Source organism: Odocoileus virginianus, chromosome 27 (assembly GCF_023699985.2).
Source record: "Odocoileus virginianus isolate 20LAN1187 ecotype Illinois chromosome 27, Ovbor_1.2, whole genome shotgun sequence".
Taxonomy (NCBI): domain Eukaryota; kingdom Metazoa; phylum Chordata; class Mammalia; order Artiodactyla; family Cervidae; genus Odocoileus; species Odocoileus virginianus.
The window spans coordinates 16,664,860-16,681,350 of record NC_069700.1 but is presented as its reverse complement, the minus strand read 5'-3'; the positions used below and the strand labels follow the sequence as shown (position 1 = coordinate 16,681,350).

At 40.6% G+C, this 16,491-nt stretch overlaps 1 protein-coding gene across 4 annotated transcripts in view; it reads left to right on the top strand.

Moving 5' to 3' along the window:
- LOC110150686 (cytidine monophosphate-N-acetylneuraminic acid hydroxylase) overlaps positions 1-9,392 on the top strand; it is a 293,016-nt gene extending 283,624 nt beyond the window's left edge. For all 4 annotated transcript variants that reach the window (XM_070456245.1, XM_070456243.1, XM_070456244.1 and 1 more), the window contains 3 exons: positions 4,510-4,625; positions 7,040-7,136; positions 8,103-9,392. In XM_070456245.1, the coding sequence (XP_070312346.1) occupies positions 4,510-4,625; positions 7,040-7,115 (192 nt within the window). In that variant the 3' untranslated portion in view covers positions 7,116-7,136; positions 8,103-9,392. The remainder of the gene's footprint in view (positions 1-4,509; positions 4,626-7,039; positions 7,137-8,102) is intronic.
- The last annotated feature ends 7,099 nt before the right edge of the window (positions 9,393-16,491 follow it).

The window sequence follows — 16,491 nt, the reverse complement described above, 5'->3', positions numbered from 1 at the left end:
CTTCCTTCCTAAATAAATAAATTTTTAAATTTACTCCAAAAATTTTTGAGTAACTTTAGATTTACGGTAAAGTCACAAGGATAGTACAGAGAATGTTAACATACTACTTTAACATGCTACATTTGTCGCAAATATGCCGATATTCAAAGAATATTTTTAACTAAACTCCATACTTGCTTCTTTTTGAGTCATTTGCAAAGACTGGCTTTTCTACCTGCTTCCTTCCAAACAGCTGACCCTCCTGTGCTGTTAGCAGACCTGCAAGCATTGATCTTTATCTGCCCCTCTACCTTTTCTCCAGCAGTGTCTCCTTCCACAAACAAACCCTACTGGTGGCTTTCTGCAGAAAACTGTCAACATAAACCAAAGCATATTTTGTTGAGTTCCAACTTTTAGCAGATCCCTAGCCCAAGTCAGGCATGATGTTAAGAGCTGGGGCTTTGGACATAACGTCAAGACTGGTATGGGTTCCCTTACCCCTGCTGATTAGGATTACTGACTATGAGCCTTTGAATCCCTATTCAAGTCTTTTTTTTTTTCCCCTCCCCCTTCCATGGGGCTTCTTCTTACTTTACAATTCTTTTATGATAGTCAAATGACATAATATATATGAGCATGGATTGTAATTTTAAATTCTATGTACATGTAAGAATCACTAAATAAATTAGGAGGGTGTATAGTCTGCCCTTAAGCATATTAAACATGTGCCATATAAATGTGTAATGCCTTAATTATAGAGGTTTATATATACCTTTATATAATAGACCTGTTCTTAAACTACATTTTAATAATTGGATTTGTATTTTTATGTTTAGTACTTGCTGTTGAAGAGAATCCTATGCTGAGACTTTAGTAAAACCAATAATCTACTGCCTGCTTTGGGGGTTTTAAAAAACTGAGTTTTCACATGTAGGAAAACGCTACATGAAACACCCATTTTAAGCAAAATGAAGCTGATATTTTATTGCTTTTTTTACCAAACACATACATAACACAGCTTCATATAAGTCATTTAATTTTTTTAAGTCATTTAATATTAACAACCATGATATGAATTGATTTTACTATACTCCCCTACAGATGAGGAAAATGCCATGCTGAGAGTTTCAATAATCTGCCCAAGGTCATTCAGTTTGTAAGTCATGCTGAAGGCTTTAACAGCAAGGGGTCTAACTGCAGAGGCTGTGTATTTAGCCACTGCATTGCTTCTTAAATCTGAATTTACGAAACATAAATTAAGGTATCTGTTAACCATAAGGGAGATTTTTCCTTGTAATTTTTAAAATCACAAGTTCATTTAAAATATGTCATTAAAAAAAAAGGCTTGTTTTTACAGCTTTTCACATTGCTTCTGTTGAATAAAGCTAGCAACAGCTCTCTTCAATACAAATGAGCAGACTTACCACACCATGGGGCAAATCATCATGCCTGCCGCATACATGGTGGTCCCTATTTTGACTCTCAGTGCTTTTATATCTCAGGATTTTAGTAAGATTTCTGTATGTTGAGGTTTGTTTAAAGAGGTTATCCTTGGAAGAGCTCCATCTCTTGCCACTTGGAGCCTTTTCATATTGCCTTTTTTGGAGGGGAGGCATTCACTGCCTTTCAAACACGTAAATATATTTTCTATCATGCCAACTCTCCATCTTTCCTAGATGCCCGGCTCCTAGAGCTCTCAGGAGTGGTCTGGATGGGCTCCTCTCTGGGTCTGCCGCCAATCTGTCACCCTGTGACCTCCCTCAACCTCTTCTAGACCCCACCCATGTCTTCACTTCTTTGCTTTCTTCCTTTGTGGTATTTTCTGCTTAGGTATCTGCTGAAGAAAGTTGGCACAGGAGCTACCCTTTAAGTACTTTCCTGCCTGATCTTGCACAACAGCTTGCTGAACACATAATGCTGGGTGGCAGTCACTTTCCACGGATACCTGAAGGCATTGCTCCTTTGGCCTCTAGTTGCGTGCAGTGTTGCTTATCCCAGGCTGACCTTCCTTCCACTGTAGGTGACTTTAAGAATTAAGGGATTGATCTATATTTACAAAAAAAAAAAAGAGAGAGACCTTTTCAAGCTGACTCAGGGCTCTCTGTATATGGGTAAGACTTACTATCCATCAGGCTTTACTTGAAGGTGGGGGTTACATGCTTAAATGCCCACAGATGGACCCCAGGCAGATCTTTAAGCAGATGGACTGACTGGGAACTGGGTCAAGTGGAAAGCATGGGAGGGGAGGCGCCCCTACTGAGCTCCAGCTGATCCTCCGAATTTTCCAGAAAACTTGGATATCTGGATTTTCATGTGAAACATCTAGATTTATAAATGTGGAAGGCTAATTCCGTTTTTTAAAAGGGAGTAAGCTATGAACTATAACCTAGATTGTATGTAGACAAGGAAGCACTCAAATGAGTTTATGAAGGTGAGGAGCCAGCTATTAGGCTTGAGGGACTCCTAAATACCAAAATGTGGAGGTCCTTGTATTTGTGATGAGGCATCACAAATACACTCCCTGCCTTCATTCTTCCTGTAAAATTGATTCCATTTAGTCAGAGAACTGTCTGAAGGTATTTGGCCCCAGAACCATGTGTAAGCATAGGGAAGTCGGTGTTCACTGTTTCATGTACATAATTTTGTGTTCTGTGCCCCTGCTGTTATTCATAGTACACCTACCTCTTCTCTTTCCAAATCTGAACGTCCTTTCTCATACTCTCCTGGATTCTGCAGCCTCTGCCCTGTTCTTTAATGCCACTCACCTACCTGCTTTCCACGTTCACATTCATTAGTTGAAATCTTCTGCCAAAGACTCACTTCACTTCTTCTTCATTGTGGCGGCTCATACCTGTGCAGTTGCTTTGTTAGCAACTTCAGTTGCATCCAGAAATGGGTGGAAGGCAGGTTATGCATGGGATCTGTCCATCATTTTGAACTAGAAGTCCTGTCTCAGCTCCAGTGCACTAGGCCTCCTAACTTCTCTTCTTCTGTATTCTTTTGGGGTCTCTTTCTCCAGCCACCACTTACATCTCCTGTTTTCCATCAGGGTTCTGTGCTCAACCCACTCATCTTCTCAAGCCTGTATCTGGGTGAACACATTTGCTAGCACCACATCTCTCCTAATGGCTCCAAAAATCCAGACTTTTCCCAGCTCCCACCAACACTGTCCAGCTTTGGATTCATTAGAGTTAATTGCCTATTAGATAATATCACCTGGACTTCCAAATCCTTGTACCTCATTGTTCAAAATTCAACACATCGTTGTTCTCTTAAAACTGCTGTTTCTCATTTTCTGCCTGATCATTGGCAATATTAGTGCCTCCTCCCCCTCTCCCCAACCCACCAGTGACTCCAGCTAGAAGCAGAGCTTTTCACCTTTTTCCTTTTCCCTCATCCCCAGATCTAATCAAACCACCAAGACCTTTCCATTTTTCAGTCCAAACATTTCTCAAAGGCTGCCTGATTCTTCCACATGCTAGTCTCTAGTTTGAAAGATGATGAAAGACCTTCTCTCCTCCACTGCGAGGAATTCAATCTTGATACTGAACCTTAGCTGGGCAGTCCTCAACTCGACAAGCTACACAGTCATGTTTCTGAGTCTCTGTTGGCAAAATAAGAGATTCTTTGACCTGTATTCGCCTTCTCAGTTCACAATGGATGTCATTGTTTTGTCAAAAAGGTGTGGGAAAGAGAAATAAATCCAAACGCCAGTCTTCTAATCCTTCTGTCATTTATGATAAAGTTGCCTCTACTGGTATTAGCATATTTATCAGGAGAAAAAATGTGATGCCAGATACTGAAAAAGGATGCCAGTGAAGTGTTAAAACCATGTCCAACCTTAGTTAACTTCCCTTCACACTACTTCGTGCTTTTTTTTCCCCTTTTATTTCATAAATATCTCTTTTTTTCTCACAACAGTAACACAGGAGACCGAGGCTTAGCAAGGTTAAGGTCACATGATTAGTAAGTGCTGAGCTGAGACTCAAAAACATCTCTGCGTGCCTCCTAACCCTGGGCACCTTTGACTAGTCAGCAGATCCTGTGTCAGGAGTTGGGATTCTTGAAAGGTAAGGGCCTTGGCCACTGAATTAAGGCGCTCTTGCTCAGTGGCAGGCCTTGTTTTACACATTTTATGTACATTGACTCAGTGAATCTTCACCGCGGTCCCTTGAGGGGCCGTCTATTATCTCCATTTTATAGATGAGGAAACTGAGGCACGGAATGGTGGCCAGGATCACACAGCTAGACCATGGATTTGAGCCCAGCAATCTGATTCTGTCTGTGCTGTCTGTCACTCTGCTCCCCCCGCTCCGGATACACTTCCTGTTTTCCTTCTCTCAGTTTCTGCTTCACTCAGATGTCCCCTCCCCACCTCCGCCTGTGACATCTACTTCAGTAGGCTTTTCTCCTTGACTTCTCAGACCCCTGCATTATGGACAGCTGCCTCTTTCAGGGACACAAGGGGTTGACACCGATGCTCTGTGCTGGCTGGGGCGCCCCTGCTAGTTGCTCCCTTATCTGTTTCAGATTCGGAGCCGGGTTGACGTCATCAGACACGTGGTGAAGAACGGTCTGCTCTGGGACGACCTGTATATAGGATTCCAAACCCGGCTTCAGCGGGATCCTGACATATACCACCATCTGTGAGTCTGAAAATGCCTGCCGTGCCCTACGCCACTGCAGAGGACGCTGCGGGTGTATGAGCCGAGTCAGTGGCTGACTCTGCCCCCAAATTTTGATGGACGTGGGCGATTCCACCATCAGTGCTTTATTTCTTTGCTAATCTGTTGAAAAGCAAATCTGGTTAGGAAAATAACATTTTAAAGAGTCATTGTTTCTACATTCATGCAAATATATTTCAGTATCTTTTGAAAGTGGTTCATGGTACAGGAAAGGGAAGGGAGAAAGGGTGTGCCTGGCCAAGACAGGAACAAGGAGGGGCTATTTGTGTGCAAAGACTTGATCACTGAAGACAATCATTTCCCATGTGACACATTTTTGTCAGTGTCCAGCTCTGAGCATGACTTTGGTGAGCTAGTTGGTTAAGGGGAATGACCCTCCGAATCTCTATCTGCTTACACATTAAAACTGTGCAAGTTTCTCATTGCAAACCTGTATATATCTTTGAGACTATCATTGGACTAGCTGAGTTAAGGGTCAGGAAGGCCCACTTGCTATCTTCATATTTACAAAATAATCAGCAAGAGGGAGAATACTTTCTTATCATTACCACTGACCTTCTGAAAGTTCAGGAATTTAATTTTAAACAAGCAAAGCCTACTATCTAGTTTCTGCCTTGAGCTCAAAAGCACAGGCATGTCTTGAATGTTCTTTTTTATTTCTTTTTGAATGTTTTGAAATGATTTTTAAAACATTTAAAGAATGTAGAAGTATATAAAATAAAAAGAAATAAACCTACCCCACCCATACCTCCCAGAAAATTGTATCTGTTTTCTGCTGTTCCCTCCACCCACTCTCCCGGGTAACACTTGATCAGACTACAATGTGTATCATCCCAGGCCTATTTCTGAGTGCATGAGCACTTCAGTAACTTTATTTGTTCTCAATAAAATGTCCCATAGAGTTGGGGAGGGGAGGTTATTGTTGTTGTTTTTTAATGTCATCCTAGTACATACATAATTTGCATTGTTACTCATTAATTTATCTTTGGGGCCCCTAGTGTTGGGATACATAGATCAACCTCAAACATTTTACCTGCTAAAAAACATTCCAAGTTTTGTTCATTTTCAGCAGTACTTGTACTTCTTGTTCTGGAAAAAAAGGAAATGTAGCAACTTTGGGGGAGATTTGAAGGTTACTTTTCTTTAAAAAAATAATGCCATCTTGGGTTGGGAAGATCCCCTAGAGAAGGGAAAGGCTACCCACTCCAGTATTCTGGCCTGGAGAATTCCATGGACTATACAGTCCATGGGGTTGCAAAGAGTCAGACACGACTGAGAGTCTTTCACTTTCACTTGGAAGCTTCTGGGATACTGATGCTGAAGACTATTTTGTTATATTGTTTTGATAAAATAGGTCATAAATGTAAGAGCAGTGTAAGTGTAAGAGAATTCCATAATAAATCTTGGAAAGCAGTCATAGCCCAATTTATCTTTGTTGTTCTCAAGATGGGATTTATGAGTTTATTAAATATTTTTCTGGTCATAAAACCAATACATATCTACTGCAGGAAATTTTTCTTTAATGTTTTTTAAATAAAAAAAACCACTCCAAAACAAAAAGCCGTTAAAACAAAAAATGACCCCACCATCCAGAGAGGCAATTTGTATTTTGGTATCTAGTTCCTTTTGGAAAAGGAAATGGCAAACCACTCCAGTATTCTTGCCTGGAGAATTCCATGGACAGAGGAGCCTGGCAGGCTATGACCCATGGAGTTACAAACAGTCAGACATGACTGAACGACTAACACACACACATCTAGTTAATCTTTCATCACAGGCACTTGTTTTTTTAATAAAAATGGGACAGTACTATATATACTTTTGTACCTATGTGTTTACTGAACAATCTTTGATGCACCCTGTAAGTTTCTAACTTTTCACTATTTGAAATGACGTTTTGGCAAATAAACTTGTTGATGTGTCATGCATACTTTCATGGTGGTTTCTTAGGATAAATTCCTAGGAGTGGAGCTGCTAGTATCCAACATACACGCAGCGTGTAGACTTTTGATGCATCTGCCAGATTGCTCTGAGGAAGCCAGCTCACCTTCCCAGAAATATTGTAGCAGCCCACTTACCGGCACCCTCACCAATACTGGGTCCTAATGCTTTTGTGCACAGAATACAAATCTATATTTTACATATGAGAATTCCTTAAAGCAAGGCCTATCATGGACAAATAAAAATAAGACACAGTTGTCAGATTTTAAGGGACTGCATTTAACGTACTAGAAATGTGAAACTACACGGATATCTGAAACAGTACAAGAAATGCTGTCTCAGGGAGAGCAGAGAACCAGGTACCAGACAGATCTTGGCAAACAACGGGAGTGGACATTTCCAAAACACATTTTTCTGCTTTATCTCTTTTACAGGTTTTGGAACCACTTTCAAATAAAACTCCCCCTAACACCACCCGACTGGAAGTCCTTCCTGATGTACCATGGGTAGAGAAGACCTGAGATCTCCCAGGTAAAGCAGCTTGTGGATCTGGGAGACACATTTATATCCATCCCATTTTTTTTTTTTTTTTTTGCATTTGAAGGTTGGGGAATATTTTTAATAAGCTGAAATGGAGGGAGAGATTATAGAATAATCCAGACAGAAGGAGTGAGTGAAGTTAAAAGGTAGGAAAATACAAGATGAGTTAGAGCAATGGCAGGTCCTCCTGGTGTGGCAGAGAAGGAAGGGAAGGCAGGAATGAGGCATGAATGGCTCTGGGAAAACAGAGTCAGGAGGTTCAATGGGGATGATGAAGAGGTTCTATAGTTGTGAAGAAGTGGGAGGCATTAAAGGTAAGGAGGCAGCTGAATGAGGGATTGCCAAGTCCAAGGTCTTGCCGATGGAGCAGATCTGAATCAAGATAGGTGAAAGGACATCTGTATAATGAAAGGGAGCGGAGATGAAGATCTCAGTTGTCGGGAAGTCAATGTGTGCATTTCCAAGTTGCCTTATCAAGGAAGCAGTTATATGGTGGTCAACATTTCAGACTTGGAAACTGACCTCTTGAGTTAAAATCTTGGTTCTGTCACCTACTTTGTGACCTTTGGGGAATCTGTGTCTCAGATTTTCATCTCTGAAGTGAATATAATAATAGCACCTACCTCATGGGGTTATGTCATATTCTTCAGGCCCTTCTAGAAGAGTGAGTGACACATGGTAAGTGTGCAATAAATGTTGACCATAACAACCTTACGAAAGAAACAGGAGAATCCTGGGACCTATAACCACTCATAGGGTGAATCTATACAAAGTTGGGAGGAGAGTCATTTCAGTTTACAGCCCAGCTTTAGAGTCTCACTTACCTTAAAGCATCATAGACTATATAACCCGAACTAAAGACTAAAAATAAAAATTCACCTCAGTGCAATAAAAAATGAAAACATATTGAAAAGAGTTTCATACTGCTGTTCATTAGTAATATCTTTAAATTCACAGGGATACTAAGCTACATGAAAAATTCAAGTATTCATTGATGCTGCGTCTTGAACATGAAGCTTATACCAAAGAGATTATGCCTTATTGACATCAGCAATGGAGAATCAAATGTTGTGTTTGTGAAATGTTCACATATCTTATGTTTTTGGATCACTACATAGCCAGATTATTAATATTTTAATTATACTGTCCATAATTTTCTGTAAAAGAACCCATGAATGCAATAGGAACAAATTCTCTATGGAAAACAATGACAACAGGAGATGTAAATCCAAGCACAGAAGAAGTAGAACAGGAGGAGAAAAGATTTCCTAGAAGACAAGGAAAAGAAAAGGGGTGGGGGGAGCACACGCTGGGTTAGAAGAAGAGAAGAAAGGAGAGAAATAGATAAATGAGGGGCTATGAGAAGAAAATAAGAAAGAGAAAAAGTTAAAATGGAAATTAAAAAGAATGTAAACATAGACATTTTGTTCCTTAATAGATTGATTCCCCAGATAGAGTCCATGAATATAATCGAGCAAGAAGCATTCATGAGCTGTTTTCAGTTTTAGAAAAAGTTTCGTTGAAATGATATATTTACCAAAACAAGGCTGCAGAGGCTACCCAAGATGTAAAATTTCATTGGGACTGAAATAATTTTGGTTCAGCGGCAAAATTTATTACTTAATGTAGATTATAAATTCTAACAAATAGTGGTATCTTTGAACAAAATGTATGAACACTAGCTAATGATAAAGTGAATCCTATAGACAAAAGTCTTTCAAGGTCAATAGAATAATCAACACTCAAGACCTATACCTCGAAAAAATTAAGAAGTCCTCTTCTGAACACTTGAAAACACTGTTGCAATGGTTAAAACCCACAACTAATTTATCTGTTTCTGTTAACGTCTGTAGTTTTTTATGATTTTCCTGTGATTATCACACTATCTCTAGGAATGTGATTATTGACTATGTTTCTATTTTACATATTGATGTTTCCAGTACACACAAACCTCTCATTGATCTGAATATCAAAACTGATTTCTTAATTGTGTATACTACCTCTTTAATTCTGAAGATTAAGATTTAAGATTCTCCTTAAATCTCATAATTATCTGCTTCTTACAAAGATAATAATATGATATTTGATATCTCTGATTCACTTCATACATTCCACCTATGTTTTGTGATTTATGGTATATAGTAAATTATTCAATTATTACTGACAAATAAATGTAATGTATATCAGTATATGAATATATGATAAAATGTGTATGATGAGCAAATAAAAAGATTATTTTTAAATATGGATGTTTTCTTACCACCAAGCCTATCTTTATTTTCATGCTGTCTTCCTAGTTATCATCTTCTGGTACCCTGACTCCAGCAATTCTTTGATATTACCAAGACCTTTAGTCCATTGACCCTGCATGTCCTCACTTTTCTTCTTAGTCATCTTCAATTCTTTTCTACCTGTGTCCACATCACCCCCTTCTGTCATCTTTCTACCCTACCTGCCCTCTTTCCCTCTCTCATATCTCAGATCTCATTTCCATGACTTCCAAACTATGAAATCATTCTTTATACTTTGCCCTAACATCCACTGCATCAGCAGATCCCATCACCTTTACTTTCAAAATATACCCAGAGTATAACCACTTTCCACCATCTCCACTGCTATCAACATCAGGAGAAAACGGAAACCCACAGAGGTAATCTTGGCATTAGGGGCTGGTTTTCTTTATGCCATGGAGAGGGCAGGAGGGGAAAGGGACGACAGAGGATGAGATGGTTGGATGGCATCACCGACTCAATGGACATGGGTTTGGGTGGACTCCAGGAGTTGGTGATGGACAGGGAGGCCTGGCGCGCTGCAGTTCGTGGGATCGCAAAGAGTCAAGACACGACTGAGCAACTGAACTGAACTGAACTGAATGGATAGGTATCTGTTCCTGCCAAGAAAGGCTAACAAGCCGAATGCCTTGAAACAAGCTCAGAACCATTCAAGGGGATGCTGGGAAAGCCATCTTTAGGGAGGTGACTTGCAAACTGCACAATCCTAAAGCCATTTTAGAGGGTACCAGGGTAACAGGTAGCAGCTGGGAGCTGTTGCTCATCTCATATTTCAGGAGCCCAACTCTGAAGAAACAAAGAACAGAAACCAATTCCTTCTCTAGTGCTCCTCTAGTGCCCTCTGCAGACAAAGCTTAACTTAATACTAGCTGTCATTTCATTGCTAAATTGCGTCCAGACTTTTATGACCCAATGGACTGTAGACCCAGGTTCCTCTGTCCATGGGAATTTCCAGACAAGAATATTGGAGAGGGTTGCCATTTCCTTCTCTAGAGTATCTTCCCCACCCAGGGATCGAACCCGCATATCCTGCACTGGCAGGTGGATTCTTTACCACTGAGTCACCAGGGAAGCCTAGCAAAGGAGAAATAATTCTTTTTTGCATAGCTGGCAATAAACAGTGGACTTGAAGTTGAGAGCCAATAAATTAATAACTGACATGCACTTGATAAGAAGACATTTGTAATCTCTGGGGTAATTAGGGTAATCACTTAAGGAACTATAAAAGAATGCATAACCACAAAGGTCGTAAAGGAAAAATGAAATCATTTAAAAAATTACCTGTGAAAGAAATCAATTAAAGAAAAAATAACATAAATGGGACAATCAAAAGCAAAAATCAAGATAGTAAATTATATCAATAATTGCATTAAATGTAAATGAATTAAATGCTGTCATTAAAAGACAGATTGACAGATTGGATTCGAAAAAACACTCTGGTAACAAGACATGTACTCAAAAGACAAGTATATTAAAAGCTCGAAAGAAAAAAACAGAGGAAATACATACCATAAAAATTCTCATAAAAAAGATAGCGTAGGTTTCTTAACATCAGACAAGGATGAATATCTCATAACGTTACAAGTTTTAGTGAATCAGGAAGCTATAAAAATTCGTATATGCACATAATAAAAGCCTCAAAATGTATAAAAGAATGACATAACTAAAAGAATAAATACATAAATTCAACTCAAAGATAATTGAAAACAGCCTTCTCAGTAAGTAAACAGTAAGCCAGAAAAACACATTCAAGCCTATTCTTGTACATCTTCTCTTCAGAATTTTAAGATCAGTTTATCATGCTCCAACTTGCTTTTGAAAAAATTTACTATCGACAACTTAATTTCAATTTCTGTTAAGGATCTGAGACATTTTAGTGAGGGAATGCTGAGACCTGGCATGATGCAGGTGGAGGTGCAGAAGAAAGGATACATACAGACGTGGCAGAGACATCCTGTCTTAAAGACGTCACAGTTTAAACACATAAAGATTTTGAAGGACCATTAAGTAACTAGAATTATTTTCCTTGATGACCCAGCTGGATGAGGCTGGATACCCACCTGGCCTCCTTGTTTACTGCCAGGTAATAAGTAACTTGCCAAAGAAAGGATGTGTGTTAAGACATGAAAAAAACCTGTTAATTGATGTACCTTGTTTACAAGTAAATTGTAGGCTAATAATTATACTTCTTTGAGTTATTTGACAGATCATTATAGCTTTAAGAAATTGCTATGATTTCAACTGGAGCTGGGAACTATTTTATTTTAAAATGATTTCAGTTCTATAAATAGCCATTGAAAATGTCTTCCTTATGTAATATAAATTCCAACAAGAAGTGAATAAGATCTAAAGAAAACAGTAATATTTTGTCAAGGGATATAAAAGAAAACTAGAACAAATGGGGAAGTGTAGTATTCTCTGCACGGAAATATTTCATGTTGTACAAAACTCTAAATTCAGTTAAATCCCAATAAAAATCTAAAATTCATAAAGATCCCCGACAAATAAATTCTTAAAATGTAAACAATGAAAGAGGAAAACTTGCAAGAAATATGAATAGGAAATTTTCTAAGTATATACAAGTGACCAATGAATGAATTAGAAGAAGCTTAAATCCATTAATAAGGTATATCAGGATAAGTTTACAAGAGGGCTTATTTGAAAAATTATTTAACATTTTAAAAATGAAAAGAAACAAGTATCTATCAATTGTGACATAATTAAATGTATCAGAGTAAATCATACTAGTAGTGGTTAAAAACAATGAGGTAAAGATATATTATTGATTCAGAAAGACATGGTACAGATTTTAAAAAGAATCAACTTGCAAAGAATACAATATTATGAGTTTCATGTTAAAATAGCACTACAGGGAATTCCCTGGTTGTCCAGGGGTTAGAACTCCGTGCTTCACAGCAGGGGTTACGGGTTTGATCCCTGGTCAGGGATCAAAGATCCCACAAGTCACGTGGTCAAAAAAAATTTCTTAAAAGAAAAAAACCACTACATATAGTAATGTGTACATGAATACGTGTGTGTGTGACTCTAACGATTTGGAGAGCTTTACATTAGTCTATTAACAGGGAGCAGAGAAGCTAGGAGAAGGCAGGTAACAGGATCCTTCATTTCTTGATTAATATACTTTTGTGTAGTTTAAATGTATTAAGAAAGTATTCCTGTATTTATCATGTAATCAGGAAAACAAACATTAGTATACATAGTATGGTAGACTCTAAATCCACCCTCTAACTCAGTTCTACTATTTTAAATATTTTTTCCAGTTTTATTCAACATTTCTATTTTCTTGGGTATACATTTTTTATTTTGCTATGTGTTAAAATAATTTTAATGTCTGCAATATTCCATATTCTGAATGAACAAGAGCTAACTCTTCTCTTGCTGAACATTATCTAATCTTATGAAGACTCTCATCCATTTTACTTTTTTCACATTTTTGGATTCTTTTCTTGGGGCAGAATTCTTGAAGTTGGATTACTGACTTAAAGGATATCAACAGTTTGGCTTTTGGTAGCACCCCATCAATCTGCCAGCTAAGGAACAGACCCCTACAACACATGGACAGTCTCTCATGCTATGTTCGTTCCCCACGGAGCTATCTAACGTTAATTCTGCACACATTACACACTTTCTTGCTTGCAAGTATTATTATACTATTTCTCTTTCAAACGTCCCTTCATTTTTTTCTGAAAAACAGCAACAACAAAGAACACGTAATACACATATGTATTCTAAAGCATTAACCTAATTGTAAGAAAGAAGATAAAACTCTGCCTACCTCTTACCCCTATATATGATTATTTTGGTAGCTGAAAATCAGAGTTAATTTACCCAGTACCATCGACCATCTAGATTTTAAGAATATGTATTTCCTCCTGAGGACTCAATACTGCTAAGTCACTTCAGTCGTGTCCGACTCTGTGCGACCCCATCCCTGGGATTCTCCAGGCAAGAACACTGGAGTGGGTTGCCATTTCCTTCTCCAATGCAAAAAAGTGAAAAGTGAAAGTGAAGTCGCTCAGTCATGTCTGACTCTTCGCGACCCCATGGACTGCAGCCTACCAGGCTCCTCCGTCCATGGGATTTTCCAGGCAAGAGTACTGGAGTGGGGTGCCATTAAATCTATATTAATTCGAAGGCAGAAATATGTGCCTTTAATGGTTCCAGTTTTCCTAGCTTGGTCTTCATCCTGCATCGGTCCTCTTCATAGGGGAGTCGAGGTTAGCTTTGGAAACTGCAATGAGCCGCGGTCACCGATAGGTGGCGGAAGAGGAGCGCGTCCAAACCCCGCGGCGCGCGAGACCGCTCTCTCCGGCCGGTTTCGGGATGTGGCCTGAGTCCTGCACGTCGCGGGCTCCGAGGGGGCTTCAGAGTACCTCAAGCTGTCACTCTTTCAAGAATCCTCTTCCGCTGGTGTTTGTGGAAGAGAGGGGTTCGGCCGTCCCTTGGCAGCTCGCCCTCGTCGTCCCCGGCTCCCCCGCTGGGCACCGGGCACCTGTCGCCCGGCTTCCGCGCCACCGGCTGGCAGTCTGAAGGTACGACCCCAGCGCTGGCTGAAGTCAGGGAACGGCGGAGCCGGAGGCAAAAGTTGTGCGCGAAACATGGCGTCGCCCTGTGTCGTGGGAAAACACCCGAGGCATCAAATCCTTACAGGAAGGCCCCTGGGCGGGGGGGACACAATTCTAGGCTTCTGTTTAGGGGGGAGACGGGTTAAACCCCCTGCATCCTTCACCCACCAGTGAGGGGACCCTTTTCCACCCGCAGAAACTGACCGAGGACCACGCCTCCTGTTCCCAGGTAGTGCGTTCCCTCGGGTCTGAAATACTCACTCAGTTATTCCTCAAGGGCATCGAGGTGCAGTCAGCCCCGGCCTTCACCGCTGCGGGACCTGCAGACCTGCTGGCTGAGCCGATGGGCCGCCCCGCGCCGTGTCCAGGGCAGGGTGGGCCCTCTTAGCCGGTCCTCTTAGACCATGGTCCCCAACCCCCGGGCCATGGACCCACACAGGTCCCTGTCCTGTCAGAAAGGGGGCTGCACAGCGGAAGGCGCGCGGTGGGCCGGGGAGGGAATCTTCATCGGTATTTGCAGCCGCTCCCCATTGCCTCCAGGTGGGGCTCTCTAGTTGCAGGAAAACAAACGCAGGGCGCCCACTTATTCTGCATTATGGTTAGTTCTGTAATTATCATTATATATCACAATATAATAATAATAGAAATAATGTGCACGATAAATGTAATGAGCTTAAATCATCCCCGGAACCATCAACCCCACCCCCACCCCGCCCCAGCCCTAGTCTGTGGAAGAATCATTTTCCATGAAACCAGTCCCTGGTGCCCAAAGGTTGGGGACCGCTGCTCTTAGATCTTGGATCAAACCCACCGTGTATTAAGGGTTGTTGCTGTTTAGTCGCTAAGTCGTGTCTGACTCTTGCCACCCCTGGACTGTAGCCCGCCAGGCTCCTCTGTTCATGGGGTTTCCCAGGCAAGAATGCTGGAGTGGGTTACCCTTTCCTTCTCCCGGGGATCTTCCCAACCCAGAGATCAAACCTGTGTTTCCTGCCTTACAGGTGGATTCTTTACCACTGAGCCACCAGGGAAGCCCTGTTCATCAAAGGACAAATGTTTATTTTTGGAAAAAGCGGTCTCAAGTTTTAAGAAGGAAGGCATAGTGTCCTAACTTGCCAACAGTAGAGTTCAAACTTTGCTTTATTGGTTAATACAGTGTTTCTTCTTTTCCTTTGACAATCTCACCCGCCCATTCCTGTCCAGTCCTTCTTTTCAAATTGTGCATCTTTGGGCCAAGCAGGCACGAGAAGGAACTTTGTGTCTGAGCCATTTCCTCCTTACTGGGCACACCCAAGAGTAGCTTCTTTTAACTTTGCAATCTCATCTTGTAAGGATTAGATTCTTAGTGTCCTCCTCAGCCTCAGTCTGGGAGGATGTTTTAATCTTCCATTTACAAAGTTAAACACCAAGATGGGAGGATTGTACTGTTTTGTGTCATCACAACTATCACACAACTGAAACACTGTTCTGCTGAAAGGGTATCATGTGTAACTGATAATCTGATAAAGAATGATGGATCTGCCCAATAATCCAGCTAAAAGAAGAAAGAAGGGAACCTTTCCTTTCAGAGGCGTGGACTTAAACAAGCAGGAGCTGTGAAGCCCTTGTATCCATTAAAACTCATTTACAGGGAATTCCCTGGAGGTCCAGTGGTTAGGACTCTGTGCTTCCATTGCAGGGGAGCACAGGTTTGATCCCTGTTCAGGGAGCTAAGAGCACTGTGTGGGGGTTAAAAAAAAAAAAAAAAAGGACCAAATCAGCATTTCCAGAGCTGATCGTTTGAGTAGCTATAATTGACTGAGGCGAATGGAAACTATGCAGCAGTTAAAAACATTCATTTATCACTTTTGCTTGAAAAAATTCTAGGACCAGGGTTAATTTGCATTCACAAAAAATAGGTCAAGCAAAATTCTTATAAAGCCAGGATATGAAGCAATGGTTCCAGATCCTCAGGCTAATATTTCCCTGGGGAAAAAAATTAAAATATCAATGGCTTCATGGGCCAGGAACAAACATTCTGTTTCCCTCTGGGTGCATATGTTCATGCTCAGTCACATCTGACCCTTTGCAACACTATGGACTGTAGCCTGCCAGGCTCCTCTGTCCATGGGGGTTCTCCAGGCAGGAATACTGGAGGGGGTTGTCTACCTTCTGGGTAGACAAATATTATTAAGTACAAAGTTCAGCTAGACATTTGGGACACGGTGACCACAGCATTTATTCCAACACTGGGTCCCAGCTACCCTGACCCTACCAGCTTAAGTGCCCAGGAACTCAGGGGCAACTCTGTGGAACTTACAGTGAATCCTAAAAATGACACATATCTAGTAATAATTATCATTAATATTAGGGTATTACTGTATACTTTTTATAAAGTATTTGTGAAGCCAGAGAGCTTATTATTCAACATCATCACTCAGGAAACATGGCACTTGGGTTCCTGCCCCAAAAGATGACCATTTGGAGCTTGAA